This window comes from Phodopus roborovskii, unplaced genomic scaffold (genome assembly GCF_943737965.1).
Source record: "Phodopus roborovskii unplaced genomic scaffold, PHOROB, whole genome shotgun sequence".
In the NCBI taxonomy this organism is placed as follows: domain Eukaryota; kingdom Metazoa; phylum Chordata; class Mammalia; order Rodentia; family Cricetidae; genus Phodopus; species Phodopus roborovskii.
This window is the reverse complement of record NW_026126541.1, coordinates 33,003,395-33,023,052: the sequence shown is the minus strand read 5'-3', so window position 1 is coordinate 33,023,052 and position 19,658 is coordinate 33,003,395. Positions and strand designations below refer to the sequence as shown.

Here is a 19,658-nt window from a genome sequence, read left to right as displayed (position 1 = left end):
AGCTAAAAGAGCCATGGAATAGATCCTTCCAGAGAGTCTCCAGGGAGCATGGCCCTGCCAACACCTTCATTTCAACTTCTGGGCTCCAGATCTGTGAGAAAAATAAATTGCTGTTGTTTTAAGCTAAGTGGGTCATTTGTTATGGTAGACTTAACAAATTAATATAAAATCTGCAAGCTAATATAAAATCAGTACCCTTTGCTATGGCTGCCACAACAAACTGTCAACAATGAAGTGGCTAAAACAAGAGCATGTTGGCTTCTTGTAGTGCAAGACCTAAGCACAAAACCAAGGTGCCAGCAAGGCTGCACATCTTCAGGTGGTCCCGGGAGAGGGGCCCCCAGCCCTGCCCTGGTTTCTGGTATCTACCCCATTACTCTGGTCTCCATCCTTGCATCTTCTTCTCCTCTGCAAATCTACATTGTCCTCTCTTCTGTTAACCTTCCCTTTCCCAGTTAGCCCAAGACAAACATCATCAGAAAAGCCACCGTTTTTAACATCTAGCAATTGCTAAGATAAATGCACATTTGAGGCTTACTGAATAAAGGAAGGCACCCAATTTGAAACTATGTATGAGTCTTGCACCATGTCCTAGTTCTGCTATGATAAAACACCCGTGAAGAAAAGCAACTTGGTGGGTGGTATTTATGTCAGCTTATAATTTATAGTAGATCCATTATTGAGTAAAGTCAAGGCAGGGACTCAAGGCAGGAACCTGGAGTCAGGGTCTGAAGCAGAGGCCTTGGAGATGTGCTGCTTACTGACTGTCCCCTTCCCTTGCTCCACTACCTTTATTATAGGGCCCAGGCCCACCTGCCAAGGGATGGCACTGCCCTTAGTAGACTAAGCCCTCCTACACCAATTAGCATCAGGAAAATGCCTCTGCAGTTGCAAGAGCTGAAGCAGAAGCCATAATGAAACATTGCTTACTATCTTTCTCCCCATGACTTGTTCAGCCTGCTTTGTTACACCTCCCAGGACCACCTGCCTAGAGCAGGCACCCCCAGAGAGGGGTGGGCCCTCTCAGATGCACCTGCAGTAAACTCGATGGAGCCATCTTCTCCACTGAGGTCCCACTTCCTAGTTACTTCTAGTTTCTGTCAAGTTAGAGGTGGAAAGGATGTACCATATAACCCATGAGCTTAATGTCTTTACCTGCAAAACCAAAAGTGTTCACTTAGGGTTCTTTAAAGAACTCTTTTAAAATCAACATGACCCACTATAATAACAATGTCTTCCCCAATCGTTGCACTTCTTAAAAATTGGTTATTGTTTTGTTTTCTAAATAAAGATTCTCCTTTAATCCATTGTTTCACTTTCTGGGAAAGTCTTAAAAACAACACCCTCTGCCAAAGTAGAAGACAGCTGCCTTACAAAGGAACCATAGTCTGCTTACCTAACTGGCTTTGATTCTGAGCACATCACTGAAGAGAAACTCCTGCCTTGTGTTTCTGAGTAAAACCCAGTTCACCTGAGGAGGGCAAACTATGGTATTCTGAAGTCCCTACTCTGAACCTCCTGCTGCACGGCTTTGGCTGGATCTAAAGGTGACCCCACCCAGCACTGTGCAACCAGTCTCCTCTGGAGGGTCCTTGGAAAGAAGGTGGGACAAACCCTAATTTCCCTGAGACTTCACAGCACAGGAGGCAGCCAGACAAAGGCAATGCCATGCTGGAGAGACATTATTACGCAAGATTGTGCAGGTATGTAAATGGGACATATGCCTTCCCAGATTCAGAGCTAAGTAGAGAGATGGTCAACTGGCTCTCCCTCAGCTGAAACTCTACATGCTGGAGTAAAGGGACATGGTGGCAGTTCCTTATGCTGCTCTCTGTTCTCCTAAGGATGCCATGCCCCCCCCCAACTCTTAAACCTCACCTGCTTGTATCAATATTGTCTTCACTCAACAAGGGACATGGATAGTGCTGATAGAATAAAATGCCCCTCCACGGGCTTTCTCCTCATTACTGGCATTTCTTTGCATCATGAGCCTACAACTAACCTATTATTCTACTCATGCTTTCTCTTTTTCTTTTAGGATGATAACAACTGTTCCTCTAAATTAGATTTAGTATGAGTTTACTTTCTACTTAGTTCCAATTAAAATCCTTGAGAGCAAAGATGTACAGTTTCAACCCTAAGGCTGAAATCCCAAAGTAGATACAGACCTCGATGGTGAGTTCTCCAGTAACATAACACTAATAAAAGCAGATTGGTCTCATGTGTGAACTCTCTCAAGAAAAATGCCCTGCATTGATTCTCTTTTAGTTTTAACTAAGTCATTCATTAAAAGAGAAAAGAAAGGTAAGTATGACACTCCTCAGTGTCTCCCACAACCTCAGTCATGACCCTAAAATGGAACCACATTTAATGGGATCACATCCCAGAGTGAATCAAGGAAAGTACAGAGAACGGTAGACAGAAACATCCTCCATGTTTCACAGAGTGTTGCCCAGGACCACACAGATCCCACCATGTCCACCTATGAAGTGCTATGGTTAGTAATATATAAAAGACCTGTTTCTGTACACACACACACACAGAGGAACATGTATGGGTTAGAGTTAAGGGTTAGGGTTAGGTGTTGGGTTAGGGGTTCAGGTTAAGGTTAGGGGTTAGGGTTAGGACTAGAGGTTAGAGTTAGCATTAGGACTAGAGGTTAGCGTTAGGGGCTAGGGGCTAGGAGTTAGGGTTAGGGCTAGGGGTTAGGGTTAGAGTTAGGGTTGGGTTAGGGTTAAGGTTAGAGTTAGGGTTGTTCACACATGCAGCCAAGCTGCCATGAACAGGAAACCTTCGGTTTTAAAGTCCCAGCTGTCAGAGGAGGGATGGTAACCCTTAAGGAGCGCTGCGTGAGTAAGGAGATGGATGGCTCAGTGGAATTTAGAGAAATAATAGACTCAAGGCAAGCCATGGATGTGGTTACCCAAACATCAAGGGACTTCTCCATTTGCACATGGATAATTGTCAGCTATGTGCTTTCTTTCATGGGAACCAGATGGGAAACCAGATACATCCCCAGCTTCCTGGACCCTTGGAAGGCATTTTATACACTCTGGAGCTGGAAGGAGGAATGGGTGCATCTGAAACAAGCTAGCACAGATTTCTCATGCAATTCCTAGTGTCTGAACATACGACGAAAGCTCACAGGCATATAGAAGTTTAACCCAAGTTGCATTGTTCAGCCCATTCTGAAAATCTTACTGAGATCAGGAAATGTACTTGCCTTTAGCTGCAAAAGGGAGTAAAATCTGGAAGGTATGTTTCTCCTCCCAATCAGGTAGTTAAGGGCTTGGAGAATGTTCTGGAGCCTTGTCCTTGAGCCTGACTCACTAAACTGCTAAGATTCTGAGAGGTATAATCACCCCCAGTAGTCCAAGAAAATTGTCAATGTCTGCTATGTCTTCCTGAATGGAGAAGGCAGAAGGTGTCATCAAGCCAAGACAAGCTGGTACCAACATACAATTCTATTAAAAGAGACTATGTTCCCCCGTCTCTGTGCTCTGGGCAAGATCCTTGGCCCCTCTGCATCTCAGCTTTGTTATCTAACGGATCTAAAAGATCATATGATAGGAGCCAAGGAAGCAAAATAACAAAGTTCAGGTCACGGTGCCCAGCACCCAGCAATCCTTCAGCACACCCCACTGCTGGTGACATTGCTTAACAATGAATGACTGTGTCACTGTCATCAGGTACTAACTTGAAAAAGTTTTCTCCTATTTATTTTGTCAACATTTACAATATACATAATAACAAAATTAAAATCTATAATCCAACCACCTACAACAACTATTGTCTACATTCCCAGGCACAGCCTTGGTCTCTGTTTCAATTGTCTTTACACATTGGACAAAAGAGATTGTTGTCTAGCCTACATTATTGACATTATTCACTTTGTCTCCTCTCTCTCTCTCTCTCTCTCTCTCTCTCTCTCTCTCTCTCTCTCATATGTGTGTATGTGTAAGCTTACAGCTCATAAAATAGTTGGTTTCCATATGGTTTTGTCAAACCTCCTTAGGGTTAATGAGCCCCCTCCCCCCACCCCTCCCCCCGCTCTTCTATCTTCCCCTCCTTCACTAAATTCCCACCCATTATTTTTTTTTTTACCCACTTCATACCATACCAACACTTCCTTACAATCTATCTCCCATTCCCTTACCAATTTTAGTTTCCCAACTTCTATAAATAAGTCAACCCCTCCAATCTAAAGACTAAAGCTAGGACATTCATATAGGAGAGGACATGTGGCCCGTGTCTTTCCGGGGAAGTCTGTCTTTTCATGACACTGAATAATTTTCTCAGTGTGACTTTCATGGATATATAATCTTCCATGATTTAAATGGACTACTATTGACTGGAGAATATAATAGTGTCTTACCTCAAGTTTCTATTTGTAAAGCAGTTACATGTTTGAAGACTGAAGCCATCTAGAGGTGTAACTTAAACTGGTTATCATTTGCCAGTAATTAAGAAGCACTTAAGTCCATAGAATGTGTCCACAGCTACAGTGTCTTTTTAGCCACCAAACCTTCCCACTAAGAAGCTGCCAAAGTCTATGGGGGGCATGACAGCTCCACATCACCCAAATCTTCTTATATTGTCCTGTCTAAGTGCCTCACTGACCCTGTCTACTTGTATGTTCCAGTCACCAGTGTCATTGAGCCCAGCTCACAAAGCCATCCTTATGAGAGAGACGCTTGTCTAAAACCATCAGATTCATACACTTTATATTCTTTTCTCATTCCATCACCAGGTCTACTGAATGTTCTAGAAACACAGGTCAGTAGGAAGGTCTGGGTATCTATTTTGGCTCTATGATGCCATCAAACATTTCTGACATTTGGGATCCTATCCTCTGATAATGTTACTTGTCAAGATGACAGACTCTAGAATCATTTGGAGAGGGCTCACCTGAGAGGAGAGATTGTCTTGTTTACAATAAGACCCATCTTAATTGTGGATCAGGACATTCCTTGGGCAGGGAATCCTGGCCCCTATACAGAGGAGAGAGACACGGAGCACTACCTTGCATGCATTCATTCCTGTCTATTGCCTGATTTAAAATTCAATATAACCAGATACTTCAAGTTCCTGCCATGACTTCCCTGCCATGATGGACAGACCTTGAACTCTGAGATACAATGAATCCTTTCTCCTTTAAATTGTTTTAGTCATGGCAGCTTACACAGGAAAAAAAAAAAAAAAAGGAGGACTCCTCTTAAACATAATCAAGGGGAAAAAATGCAGCTCTGTGGTGGGTAAGGAAAACGGGGCCCTGGGCATATGCTACTTGGTAAAATAGATGGAATGCACACATGTATATCCACACACATTTTAGGGAGTAGCTTTTACATTAAAGATTGCACATAGGATCTTAATAATCTTTAAAGTAACATGTTTTCTCTGAGTAGTTATCACAATCAACTTTAAAATTCATTTATTTATGTTTTCAAGTGAATCTCCTCAGACCAATTTTCAGCTTGACTGAGAAATAATAACTACCCATTTTCTAAGTGGTCCCACCCTTTATTCTGTGTCCCAGTGAACCGGCAAACTAAAGACCTCTGCCATCAGATTTACAACTCAAGAAGATTAAACAGTTTACTATTATTTATGACAGCCATTGCAGGCCTTCTGTGTCTGCATCTGTCACTGTACATTTGAGAGATCCTCCCCCAAAAAATAGCATGCCTCCTAACCAAACACTGAGCAGAGCTGCAGGCACAAGCCCCTGACAAACCTCCTATCCAAGTGCTTGAAAGCAAGGTGAGCTCCCCAGCTGTGCTTTTTCAGACTCCCTGGCTGATTAGTGAGATTCGCACTGTCTCCCAGCTTCTGCTGGGCCTGTTCCTTTCAATGATCTCTTATATGGCCCAGTCTGTTAGGTCAGAAAAGCTTCGTGAAATGAGCAGATTAAGGACTGGCTTCAGGAAAGGGTGGTGGGGCAAGCTTGGAAGCTGGGATTGGTGTCTCCCCAAAGACTGAGGGGCAGAAACATTAACTATGGAAAAATATGGTGCTGACCCAGCTAGCTCCCTTCAGGAGACAACAGGAAGACTGCTCCAGGGAAGTCCTTTGCCTTGAGTCAGTCTTTGTGGGAGCAACTGCCGCCACCTCAAGGACCATTCAGAGGCATGCATGTGTGTGCAGGCACAGCTGGGAAGAGTGGGGGATGGTGTGTCTTCAGCAGTTGCCACCCAGCTTGCCAGCAGCATGGAGCCGTGCCAAAAGTCAAGAGGAAGCCCTAGGAAGCAACTGTGATCACCAGACCAACAGGAGCCTCCGCTTACAAGGCCACCGTTAACAAACACACTCTGCCACCTTTTCACCAAAGCGAGATATTTTTGTAATAATTGTGTCATGTGAGTATACAGAATAATTTTTTGCTTTTATTTTTCTTTTTTTTAACATTTTTATTAATTTGTTTTTACATTATAATCCCAGTTCTCCCTCCCTCCTCTCCTCCTGCTCTCCCGCTTCCCCTCCCCCACCTCCCATCTGCTCCTCGGAGAGGATAAGGCCTCCCCTAGGAAGTCTACTAAATCTGTCCCATCATCTCACTGAGGCAGAGCTAAGGCACCTCCCCACCCCCACACCCCTGTGTCTAGGCTGAGCAAGGTATCTCTCCTTATAGAATGGGCTCCACTAAGTCAGTTTGTGCAATAGTGTTAGATCTTGGACCCAGTGGCCTCATATATTGTCCCACTCACATTATTGTCACCTATATTACGGGAATCTAGTTCGATCTTATGCAGGTTCCCCATTTGTCAGACCTGAGTCAGTGATCTCTCACTAGCTCGGGTCAGCTGATTCTGTGGGTTTCCCCATCATGGCCATGACTCTTTTGTTCTTATTATTGCTCCTTCCTCACTTCAACTGTATTCCAGAAGGTTGGCCCAATGGTTAGTTGTGGTTTTCTGCTTCTGTTTCTGGAAGAGGATTCTAGCTTCTCTATGGTTGGGGATTGTAGGCTGGGTATCTTTTGTTTTGTCTGGCATCCACTTATGAGTGAGTATATACTATATTTGACTTTCTGGGTCTGAGTTACCTCACTCAGGATTTTTTTTTTTCTAGTTCTGTCCATTTGCCTGCAAATTTTAGGGTGCCATTGTTTCTTACCATTGAGTAGGACTCCATTGTGTAAATGTACCACATTTTCTTTTTCCATTCCTCAATTGAGGAGCATCTAGGTTGTTTCTAAGATCTGGCAATTACGAATAATGTTGCTGTGAACGAAGTTGAGCAAGTGTGGTGTGAACAAAAATAATTCTTAATAATTTGTTACATTAAGCCACTGAGCTATCTAGAAAAATGTGGAGGGAAGTCTCACTGCTCTCTCCATTTTTATAAACCAACCCCAAGTCTGTGTGGTTTCCCCTAGTCATGAAGGTTGCAAGCAACAGCACCAGAGATAAACTCCTTTTCCTATTTTTACTTTGTTTCTTAAATGCTATTTGTTGTTGTGGCATGTTAGTTTTTGTGTGGTTGGTTGGTTGGTTGGTTGGTTGGTTGGTTGGTTGGTTGGTTGGTTGGTTGGTTATTAAGATAGAGGACAGTTTATATTGCCCAGTCTGGCCCTGTCAGCTTATATGATCCTCTAGCCCAACTCCCCAGCACCTCACTATCAATGTCTTTAATTACTAAATCGATGAATATATATATATATATGTATACCTGTTTTAATTAGAAAAGTGTATAAAGTAGAAAGGAAAGAGATTGTCCTTCCATCCCACCACAGACACACACAGATATGCCCACTGTAACTGTTGGAAGTCCAACCCTATTTGCTGACTTTATATACAAAAAAAAGGGGGGGGGATCATGCATTCCCAGTGATTGCTTTTCCAGTTAGCAAGCAAGCTGCCACTCACATCTTTCTCATACCATATTTCCACATCCTCCATTTTCAGGTTTTAATAGTATTATTGTGTAGCCATGCCATAAGCCATGTTCCTCATCTCCACCATAGAGTATATATATTGTTTTCTAATGTGCTTTTAGCATTGTTGAATGCAAGCTTTTAGCTTTCACATTTGTAGTTAAATATCTACAGAACTGATTCTTAGATTCCCACTTTCCTGGCCTGTTGTGTAAAGACTCTATTAGTTAAGATATATACTGACAAAGCTGACTAACCAAAATTGTGTCTATTAACAATATGCAACATAACATATTGTAACATAACATACTTTATGTGACATTTAATATATATTAGCAACAATTTGTAATGTAAACACAATGACTTTCCCTTAGCCACATCTACTCTTGAGTAGTTTTAATTTTTTTAACATACCCATTATTTTTATTTAGATTTATCTGGTTACAATGAGGTTAATTACTCTGTGTGTGTGTGTGTGTGTGTGTGTGTGTGTGTGTGTGTGTGTGTTAGCAACAACTTTGGTATTAAATTGTTTGGGTTTTCTTCTTATTTGGAAGGGTGTGTTCTGTATTGGAATATGACCCATTAGTTTTAAAACTGTCAGCATTTTTTGAATATTATTGAATAAACTAAACTCTAACTCTAATTTCAGTCATGTCTCCCTACCTGCCCCCCACCTTTGGAAATCCTAAATATAAAACTAGATAGCACTAGCTAGAAACCAGGAATCTTATTAAAGGAAAGCAATAGAAAGGTAATAACTTAATATTATGTTTGTACAAGATGGTTCTCAGTAAAGACTTGGAATGAGAAAAGTCAAAAACTCCTATGACTCCAGGCCAAAGAAAAGCTCTTCCCTGATGGTTTTAGTGTCCCTGAATTATTTTCTCTTCATACAATTACAGACATTTCTCCAAAAGTTGATGTCACTAAAACCATACATGGTACATGATATTTAAGGACTCAGAAAACATGGGTCTTCACTTTTAAAAGTCTTGTGGGTATTATAGATATGCATTTATTCATAACTAACAGAGTGGAATCAGATGAGAGGAGAGGAATTTAAATGCCCCTTTGGCTGTGTTAGCACAGCAGGGAAAGTACCCTGGTCAGTTTTGAGTGTTTCAGATCTACCTGCAAAGCTAGTGGCCCATGCCTCGCACTGAAGCCCTAGCTCCCTCTAGTTTCATTTTTATATTCCTTGGATAATCCAATCCTTTTTCTCCTGTGTATTATTCCCAAAAAATCTTGCTAAAGTTCTGTTTCAATGCTTATTTATATTGCTGTTCCCTAATAATGGGCAGGACCCTAAGATGAGAGTTAAAATTGGTAGATTCAGTACCTAGGTTTGGACTGTTCCAAAGGTGAATCCTATGTCTTAATCCTCAAGTCTGTGAAGGAACCAATAAACTTCCAGAGTTCACAAAGGTCCATCAAAAATTATTCTTAGGGCAAGTTCTACGCATAATGTTGTGGGTGTGTGTCTGCCTTTTCTATAAACATCATTATATTTTATTACAAGATTTAACAAAGCAGCTTAGTTCAGAATGTCATCTGGGTCTCTGGACACATTAACAAAGGCTTAAAATAACTAGCCAGCAGCTGGGAGGGCCCAGCTGTTCTCAGACTCTCCCATTCCTTTAATGTCCCCATAAAAAGAGCGAATAAAGACTGGAGGCTTAAAGTGTCAACCAAACACTAGTCACACGGGGAAACGGAGGCAGCCACTGGCTCCTGAAGTGTGTTGTTGCTCCCAGGAAACTTACTTGTTCCACACTCAGGTATGAAGATCCAGAAAGGGCAGTGAGGCCAAGTTATGGAAACCCAAGTCCCTTTGGGTTTCTCCTGAGTGTACCACAAGCCTGCTTTTCCTAATGTCTCACATGTAGCTTATTCTGTCCAGCAGTTCTGTAATGAACACCAGCTGAAAACACGAAGCAATCACTCTTCCCTTACAGGCAGGATCCTAGACCACCCAAACCTAGATTTTCATATCAAACACAGGAAAGAGGTCCTAGGTGCTGAAGCACAGGAGAAGATCTTGCTTCCTCTCTGCCTACCCATCCACTACCAGCACAGCCTTTTTCTTTCAACTTGTAGTCTTCAACTTCTAATCTGTGTTATTTCTCTTTGGAACCATACCAAGATCTGCTCCCCAGATAGTTGTAACAAAAGCCAAAACAAGTGCATTCTCATTTTGGGGAACAACCAGTTGGGATCATGCAACTTGTGGGAGCACCTGTGTGGGGGACAGTCTCAAATCCCCAGCTGACTCAACCTGTTTCAGGTGACTACAATTCAGCTTCCACGACCAAAAGGTTTCATTGACACTGACTAGTGCTTGTAATCTCTTGAATACACTATACCCTTTGCTTATCATTGATAGTCATACCTCACCAGCAAACGAATTTTCTCCTGGCTAAAATGTGCAACAGAGCTGTAGGTTTTTGTCAAGGGATGACCCATGACAAGCTTTGTTCAATACTTATGGTTAAACTATAATTATCTACATTAAGCTGGCCACAACAATACTTTATTTTTGTTAAAATATATTTTGTTTAAAGCTGAGATGTTTCCCAAAGTCTTGTTGCTAAGAAAGTGAGTTATGGATTGATGGTCTTTGGGAGAAGTGATTGAATCCTGGGGGTTTCCACCTACTCAGGATTAAGTCCTGGCAGAGTCACAACGTAACAGCAATATTGGTAGGAAGAAACTATTTGGGGGAAGTGGGGAAGTGGGCAAGCCCTGGAAACACATAGCTTGCCCCTGGCCCCCTCCTATATCACTAGATTTTTCTGACCATCATGTTGGGGGATGACTCTGCTTAGCCACATGTTCCTGTCACCACGGTCTTCTGCCTCATCATGGGTTCGTTGCAGACTGACCACAGATTGACACCCCAGAAATGGTGAGATAGATTAAATCTTTATCCTTAACACTGTAGGCATTTGTCTCAACCCTGAAAAATGACTAACATGTGCTGTGGAATGATCCTTCTGTACACTGTGAAGATGTGTTGCTCTTGTTGTTAATAAAAAGCTGATTGGCTGATAACTAGGCGGGTTTTCCAGGCAGAGACAATGATGGGAAGAAGAAGGGACCGAGTCAGGAAGTTATGGGAATAGAGACAGAGCCAGAAGCAGCAACATGGGAACTTCATAGGTGAGGTAAATGAGCCTCGGGGCATCACATAAACTAGTAGAAATGGGTTAATTTAAGTTATAAGAGCTAGTTAAAAACAAGCCAAAGCTATCAGCTGGGGATTTATAATGGATAAGTCTATGAGGTTATTGGGGAACTAACTGGTGGTACAGAAAACTCTTCCTACAGACACAATGGCTTAAATGTTACAAAGTGCATTCCGGAACAAGGCTTGAATGGACTTCCAGAGTAGTTCAGTGGTATTACCACATCAAATTTGAATATGGACAGTGACTTCTAGGCATGCCAAATTAATGTGTCTACCGTGCAGCTTGAGTGGCAGAGCAAGGAAAAGAAGGCCCACCTCCCAGCTGCTGACCCAAGGCTGTTTCTCCATCCCATTACCTCCCCTTATTGCTGGTTACCATGTTACCAGTACAGTTCATACCTCACCATATTCAGAAATCTGTGTAGACTTTTCAAGTGTATGTTTGTAATATTTGATGATGTAGGAGGCACAGCTTAGGAAAAGCATTGGCGGAACCAGTTGAGAAAGCAATGGAAAAACCAGAATTATTAAGCAGACAGATTTTTTTTTGTTCTTCAAGAGAAGGGAATGACTGATGCCTGGTTACCCATTAACTACTCGTAACTATTTCTATCTCTACTTTACTTAATTAAAATGAAAGAAAAAATTTAAAACTATATAGCTCATCGGTCACACTAGCATTTCACCTGTTCAACTGTCATAGGTAGAACCCAGGGCCGTGCTGATTCTTAAACATTTCCACCATTGGAGAACTATGCTGTAGAATAGCATCTGCAGAGAAGGAAGACCTCAGTCACTTCTTGATCTGCTGAGTAAGATCAGGTGCAGAGAAAGAAACTTTTTTTTAAAATCCGGAAATATCTCGAGGAAAACACATTGCCCAATATTTAAAGGCAGTTAGAGCTACCTGAGAAGATTCCAGCTGAAGAGAGATTATGTGATTGGTGATAACTGCACATGGACCCACCCAAAAGGGGCAAGGACATTTTTATAGCAACCATGCTGCATTTAGCTCTTACACTCTTTAAAGTATGTGTGTGTGTGTGTGTGTGTGTGTGTGTGTGTGTGTGTTGATATTGAAGAGGTTATGAATGAGATGGAAATAGAAACAGGTAAATATCAATTAGTCCCAAACTAATACTGTTCATAAGATTAAATGCTATTTGCTTTTCAGTTCAGTCCTATTGACTTTTTATACATAGCCACTGTTTTTCTTTCACTCTAGGTGACAGCATGGTTTGTGTCTTTAAAAACAATTAAAATTTTTTTCTCAGGGAATTTTAGGTAAGTTTATACAAACAACATAGAAACGATAAAAATGTGAAAGCTTCTGTTATTGGTGAGAGGTATAACATTTGCCCAGCATTCCCAAGCATTAAATGGAGGCTGGAAAGCTAAAAGTATCTTATTTATTCACCAATGCACTGAAATTGAATGCATAAAATCCAAGAATTCATGGATCATTCCCCAAAGCCAAAAGTGAAACAAATTCAGTTGTCATAAAGTTCTGTTGTGGAGATGGCTGTTTTTTATTTTGTTTTGTTTTGCTTGTTTGTTTGTTTTTTCCAAATCCCTGCTCTAGAGCTGGCAATGTGAAAGAAGCAGAGTGTCTCCTGTTCAGGAGCAATAACTAAGGAGCCCAGTTGTAAGGACAATGTCCAGTTCATAAAAGAATGCCCTAAAGGCTGGAGAGATGATACAAGTGCTCGCATTGCGAACATGGATACCCGAGTTCAGTCTCCAATACCCATGGAAAAAGCAAAGCATGAGGCTGAGGAAATGACTGAACAGGTAAAGTCATCTGCTGCCAAGCCTAAGAACCTGAATTGCATCACCAGGATCCGCATAGCAGGAGAGAATCAACTCCCAAAAGATGCCCTCTGACCTCACATGCTGAGGTATACATCACACACACACACACACACACACACACACACACACACACACACACACACACACCCAGCTAACACTACTTTGAAACCTCCAACGAACTAGTTAAGAGGTGGTCATTGTGGCTTTTAAGCCACTAAGTACATGTCGATAAGAAACCAGATGCTCACATAGTATAAAGTGGAGCCCAAGCTGACTAGAACTGAGAAGGAACAGTGGAACACAGAAACGGTGACCACCAGGACTATGCAGTCCTTCTGCTGTCACTATTGCTGGGACCACACAGCTTGATGTCACAGTGCAGGTAATTCAAAGCTTCCCAAAGTGATGGTTGCCACACTTGATGTCCTGCTGGATCGGGGTAAGGGAGAGAGTGGAGTGGTTCAGTGGGTATACCAAAAGGTGATTCCATCTGTAGGACCGGGAAGAAGGGGCAGAAGAAATTTCTAAAGTCTGGAAAAATTAATATACTGTATTAACTATGATTTTTTTGTTCCCCAAGTGGACAACAAACCCATAATTCTCCTATAAACCCCCTACCAACCCTGGTAATGGCATCAGAGGTGTACACTGGCACACCAGGCTCTGAAATACTCTTACTAAAAAATAAATTAAAACTGAATCAACTGAGCTTTGCAAAAGGACTAAATGCTCATATTCCCCAAAATTCATACATTGAAATCCTAAGCCCAAGGTGACAGTTGGAGGTAAGGCATTCGGGGAGAGTTTAAGTGAAGATGGAGTCATCATGATTGGAATTTAGTGCCCATAATAAAAGAGACCTCGAGAATTAGCAAGGCCCTCCCACGGTAAGCTTGCATGAAGCCGCGGTAAGAAAGCACAATTCTGTGAGCCAGAAACTGGGTCCTCACCAGACGCCAAAATAACCTGACCTTGGGCTGGCAGCCTCCAGAAGTGCTTTGAAATGAGCTTCTGCTGCATACAAGCTACAGTTCACAGCGTTTGCTTACAGCAATGCAAATGAACTACGACAGACTTCAGAACCAATTTCTAGTCAACAAGAAAAGCAAGGGGTAGAATGAGAAGTGAAATGGTGAATAAAAATACACTTGGAAGGCCCAGAAGAAACAGTCTACAGGGCAACCGTCCTGATTCCTCAAAAAATCAGTTTCATAGACAGATGCACACACAGACAGACAAGCAGGAGACAGTATTTTGTAGGTGAAAATTTGACCTAAATTACCAAATGCAATGTTTATTCCTTGGTTAGGAGAACTTGGTGTGAATAAATCACCCATAAAAGAATTTTCAAACAATCGACTGAACCCAGATGTAGAGTTATAACTGTGTGGGGAAGGGTCCTTATTTTTTAAGAGAGCCATAATGAAGAGCCATACAAATGCTAGCTTTCTTGAGGAAAATGTAAACATTTAATCCAAAAAGAATAGCACAAACATATAATGGACCTATGGCTATTGCTAAATCCTATCTTTTCTGAAAGCTGGAAATTTTCATAAATTTTTAAATTTTTTTTTAATTTTTGTGTACACGTATGTAGGTGTGTGGTGTGGATGTATCAGAGTGTCTGCATGCACTATCCCAACCATAACTTTTAATTTGTTATACTTATTTATCATATATATGTGTGTGTGTGTGCATGAATGTACACATACATCACAACACACATGTGGAAGTCAGAGGACAATTTTCAGGAGTCAGTTCTCTCCTGCCTCGTGGACTCCAGGAATCAAACTCTGTTATCAGTTTTAGAGGCAAGAACCTTTAGCTGCTGGGCCACCTTTCTGACTCCGTACCCATAATTTTATCCAAGAAATGTTCAAATCCCAAATTATACACTTACTAGTATGAAATCAGTTTGAAGCTTGATGAACTAGTAAAGTATATGTGATATGTTCACCATTTAGAAATTTCATAATTCTGTTCTTCTTCGATGATTATATTACCAAATACCAAGTACAGCTTTTCTCAGAAAATTCCCTTATAAAATTAACTGTCTTATTTAATGTCCTATCGCTTGAAGAGATGCCATGACTGTGGCAACGTTTATAAAGAAAGCATTGAATTGGAGGCTTGCTTACAGTTTCAGAGGCTTAGTCTATTATCAGCATGGCAGGAGGCTTGGAGGTGTATGGGCAAATGTGATGCTGGGGAAGCAGCAAGAGTTCTATATCCTAATCCACCGGCCACAGGGAGAGACTGGACCTGGCATAGGCTTTTAAAGCCAATCCCCAGTGACACTTCCTCCAATAAGACCACACCTACTCCAACAAGGCCACACCCTTCTAATCCTTCTCCAATAGTGTCACTTCCTGATGATTAAGCATTCAAATGTATGAGCCTATAGGGGTCATTCTTATTCAAAGCACCATATTAACTTTTCAATCCAAACAAAACTTTTTCAGATGGAGAAATGACAGATCACGTGATGATCAGAGTTTTCCCATTCTGTTCTTTTTGTATTCTGTTTATGTATATCTAGTCAGGAATCTATTTAGAGACTTTAGGAATCCAGGTTGGTCACCCCTCAGCCTAACACATCATGCAGGTTAGAAGTGAGTTCCCATCCACATTCAATCACACAAAGACCTATATTGCTTATTATTTTCTACTCCTGCCAAACTGTGTTTCTCCCAGAGCCAACTATCTGACTATTCACTTTCGAATAAGTTTCCCAGAAGATTAGAAAAATTAAGAGGAGACTTGTCCAAGTCAGTGCTTGAAATGCAGCGCAACAGCTATCTTCAACAAATATTCTGACCCACAATAAATGCTGGGCAGGCTGTGTTTTTCTCATCCCCTGACAAACTAGAGCATGGAGGAGGGTGAATGCTGTCATAGCTCTCTCAGGGCTCATTATCCTCCCATCATTCCCAGGAATAGTCAGACAAGAGGGAAAGAGTATTTGTCAACCTCTCACCAACCCCAGGCTCCAGCCAAGATTCATCAATCCTAGGTGAAGAGCCAAAGATAAATGCCAGTCTGGAATCCACTCTAAAACCCCTGGCCCCATTTCCCCAAAACCCAAAATATTTTTTTGTGTGTATTTAAAAAAAAAAAAAAAGCAACAACAAAAATCTCACAAAACATCTTTTTCCCCCTATTCCATTCCTAACATGCTGAGAAGAGAAAAAAAATCACAGTAGGAAACAAGAAGCATGTCATCTCTAAATGAGAAACACTAAGAAGAAATCAGAGCATAGAGAAGTATGGGATGGCCAGAATCCACATGCCAGGTAATTAGCTAGTTTCACTTTTCAAGATGTTTACATCTGTACATCTGCAAGAGATTTCACTCAAGGGAATGAATCTGTTCGTGTTCTAAAACCATGTTTCCTACAGAGAATTCAAAGACCCCTAAAGTTTGGGTTGTCGCAAGTTTTGGTAGTTGGATTTGGGGGATAAGGGAAAGCAAACTAGGGAGAGCAGTGAGGATTTACCAGAACGTGCTCTATCTGAGGAATAAGGAAGAGGGGGCAGAAGGCAAGAACCTCAAAGTCTGAGAAACGAAGTTGCAAAAGAAAACTGCGGAGGTCTTGGGAGTGGGGAGAGGAAATGAATGTGTTGATGAGAGAAGGAAGAGGCCTGGCTTGTCAAATGCCAAAAGCACCTTGGAGAGAAGTTGGGAATTGTGATGCCCTTTGGAGATATGCATCTAGGGAACTGAGAGGGTGGGCTGCAATGCCCCCAAAGCCATCCACCCCATCCCTGTCCCAATCAAAGGAGTCACTAAATGACCACTGAGGTAAAGTGATTCACAGGGGCCAGCTCTTGGGAAATAGCTCACAGGTTCAATACTGGTGTATGCGTGTTGTTTGACAGCTAAGACTTGGGAGAGGATGGCGGCAAAATGATGATGATGATGAACACCTGGGTGGGAAATCATGTTGGCAGACTCGGGGGAAAAAAAGTCTGTGTGGGGAGGTGGTTTGGGAGAATATGGGAAACCCAAAACTGGGAGGGCGCGAAAGATGGATGAGGAAGGAACACAGAAGAAAGTGGAACAGGTGCGGAAGAAGTTAAGGTTCCAGACCAAGGGCTTTGAGAACAGCCCCCTTGCGGGCCAGCGGCTCCAGCTTGCCTAGTGGTCGCCAGTGCGCAGGTGTAGGAAGCTGACGAGAGCTTGAGGGAGGTGGCCCGGGCGCCGGGACCCGCAAACAGGGCATGGGAATCACTCACCCCGTTGGCCGCAGCCATCTGCACCACGATCTCAGTGGCCGTCCTGCTGAAGTACCTGCCGTCGCTGCCCACCACCATGGTACAACCCTGGCGGTCGCGCAGGTCGATGGACGACAGCACACTCTGGATGAAGTTAGGCAGGTAGTTGCGCTGACCCTCAAAGAGTCCTGTGGGTCGCCGCAGCCCGCCACCGCCGGTCGGCCGCTGGTCCTCGTAGGGCGCCGTGGGCACCGTCAGCACCGGGATAGGGCTCCCCTCCATGGCGCCGCTGGCCGGTCCTGCCGCGGCTGCGGGAGGGAGCCTCGGGGATCTGCCGCCCGCCCGGGCCCCCGCCGCCGCCTGGCCTCGCTCCCGGCTCCGCCTAGCGCCCTCCCCGCCCCTCCCCGCCCTCCTGCCGCTGCTCCCCGCGGGTCCCCTCCGCCTTCAGAGAAAAGTTTTCTGTGGCCCAGCGTCTTCCCAGAGGATCGCCCAGCTGTCCTCGGTTTCTTTCCCCAGCTGCCCTGACTTTCCGAGTGTCCCAAAAGCCAGCTACTGGGTCCCCAACTCCACCTTCAGTCCCGCTGAGGGACTCAGCCTTCCAGCGGATTCTGATGCACACTCTCTAGAAGACAGCCTAGGACTGGAGTCTGTGCTAGCCCGGGTCCTCTCCTGCTGGCTGGCCTCTCCCCTCACACCCTGACAGACAGCCTAGCTCAAACACAAGTTTCTCTCCCTAGTAAGGACAGAGAGGGGGGTGAGAGGGGGCTGAAACCTTTTGCCATCAGAGAACAGTCCTCGCCAAAAATAACCCTGGAAAGAAGAGCTGAGAATTGTTAGGCTCTGCCAGAGGTGAAACTGGAGGCTGGGCACTGTGTGTGTGTGTGTGTGTGTCTGTGTGTGTGTGTGTGTGTGTGTGTGTGTGTGTGTGTGTACACTCAGCAGGAACATTTGTTGTAAGGAATCACACTCTGTCAGGCCCTTCAGTCCCCAGGACCTACCCATCATCCATTTTGGTAGCATTTCTCTCAGGACGGGAACTTTTTTCTTTTCATTGTTGTAATTGCAACAAACACACTGTTTTCTTATTCTTTCTTGTCTTGTTTGTCCTTCCCACACATCTGTTTAGAAACCGCCTCCCTTCACACGGCATCTGTCCCCGCTATTGAACTTTTCTCTGGATAAATCACCTTCAATAGGAGATTTAAGCACATTTAATATTCACCAGAAATGAATGAACAAAGCCAACTGAAACAAAAATGAGGTGCAAGCTCCTGTGCTCAGCATTTTTGCCTGAATCCTTCACAGGACCTAGGGGTTGTCTGCCTTCTCTCCATAAAATCTCCCTCAAATCCAAAACCAGGAAGATCTTTGTATAGAGAAGAGTGAAGAAGGAAGGAATTAGAAGGAGAAAAAGACTGAGCTTGGCAGCACAGCTGTAATCCCAGAACACGGGAGGTGGATGAAAGAGTACAGGCTAGCCTCAGCCGCTGCTCTCCTTCTGGGAGAGCCACCTTCTGGGAGAACAGTTGGCTTGGTGCTGGGGTGTATAGTGTTCGACTTTAGTGACATAGTTAAGCAGTAATTCACACACAACCTAAAGGTTGTGTATCTCTTCCACCCTACCCCCAAGGCTAAAACCAATCAAAGGGAGTAGGATGACTGGCCCATCTTACGGATGAGGGGGAAAAGAACCTTTTGTGAAGTCAAGGAAATGGCCAAGACATCCCTTGCATCCAGCCCAGATTCTCCTCTTGCCTCTGCTTTTCATTAGTATCCTTGAACTGTGATGGAGAAGGCAGCGGAGCTATCAACTGAAACCTGCAAAGACCTTCTCCCCATTTCTTAACAGCAACGGATGGGGCCCACTCTAGAGTGGGTGGAGAGACAGAGGTCAAAGCATAGAAACCTTCAGCTACATGGGACTGATGTGTTTTCCACGACCCACTGCCCCACATGGGAGAGGAAGGAAAGGGAGCCAGGCCAGCTTTGTGACCACAGCTGGTGACACCTCCTCCCACGTCCTCACTGCTAGGTGAGTCACAAGGAATGCAAGGCTCCCTGGAATAGAGGTGTCTCCCAGCCTTCTCTGAGTCCCAAAAGATTAGCACCACCCTGAAGTCTTGGTGTGAAACGGGAGCACCTTGGTGTCCCCTTTCTTCCTCAGTATCCCCTTGTGGTCAAGACAGCACCAACCATCTTCACACACAGCACACACTAACTCAGCAAGACCTGCGTTTCCCCAGTGAGTGATGAAAGCCTTCATCCCAATCCCATCAATCCCATCCTCACAGGTCCACAGAGCATGGCAGTGGGCCCAAGACGTGGGAAACTGCAGAAAAGAGCCTGCTTCAATGTCCAACTTTTATTTAACCATGAGGTCCTTTTCTAAAACACCAATGAGCAGATCAAAGATGAGTGTCCCATCTATATCTCTATCTATATAGTGCCACACTATATCTCCAGGTCCCTTCCAATTATAACATTCTGTTCTCTGTTTTTCTTTCTTTCTTTTCATTTTTTCTTCTTCTTTTCTGAAGTGTTAAAGACATTAATCTTATCTGTATT

At 43.4% G+C, this 19,658-nt stretch overlaps 1 protein-coding gene across 1 annotated transcript in view; it reads right to left on the bottom strand.

Moving 5' to 3' along the window:
* Window positions 1-17,458, bottom strand: part of Pgm5 (phosphoglucomutase 5) — a 148,993-nt gene extending 131,535 nt beyond the window's left edge. The window contains exon 1 of the mRNA XM_051199775.1: window positions 17,115-17,458. Coding sequence (XP_051055732.1) covers window positions 17,115-17,375 — 261 coding nt within the window. The 5' untranslated portion in view covers window positions 17,376-17,458. The remainder of the gene's footprint in view (window positions 1-17,114) is intronic.
* Window positions 17,459-19,658: the final 2,200 nt, after the last annotated feature.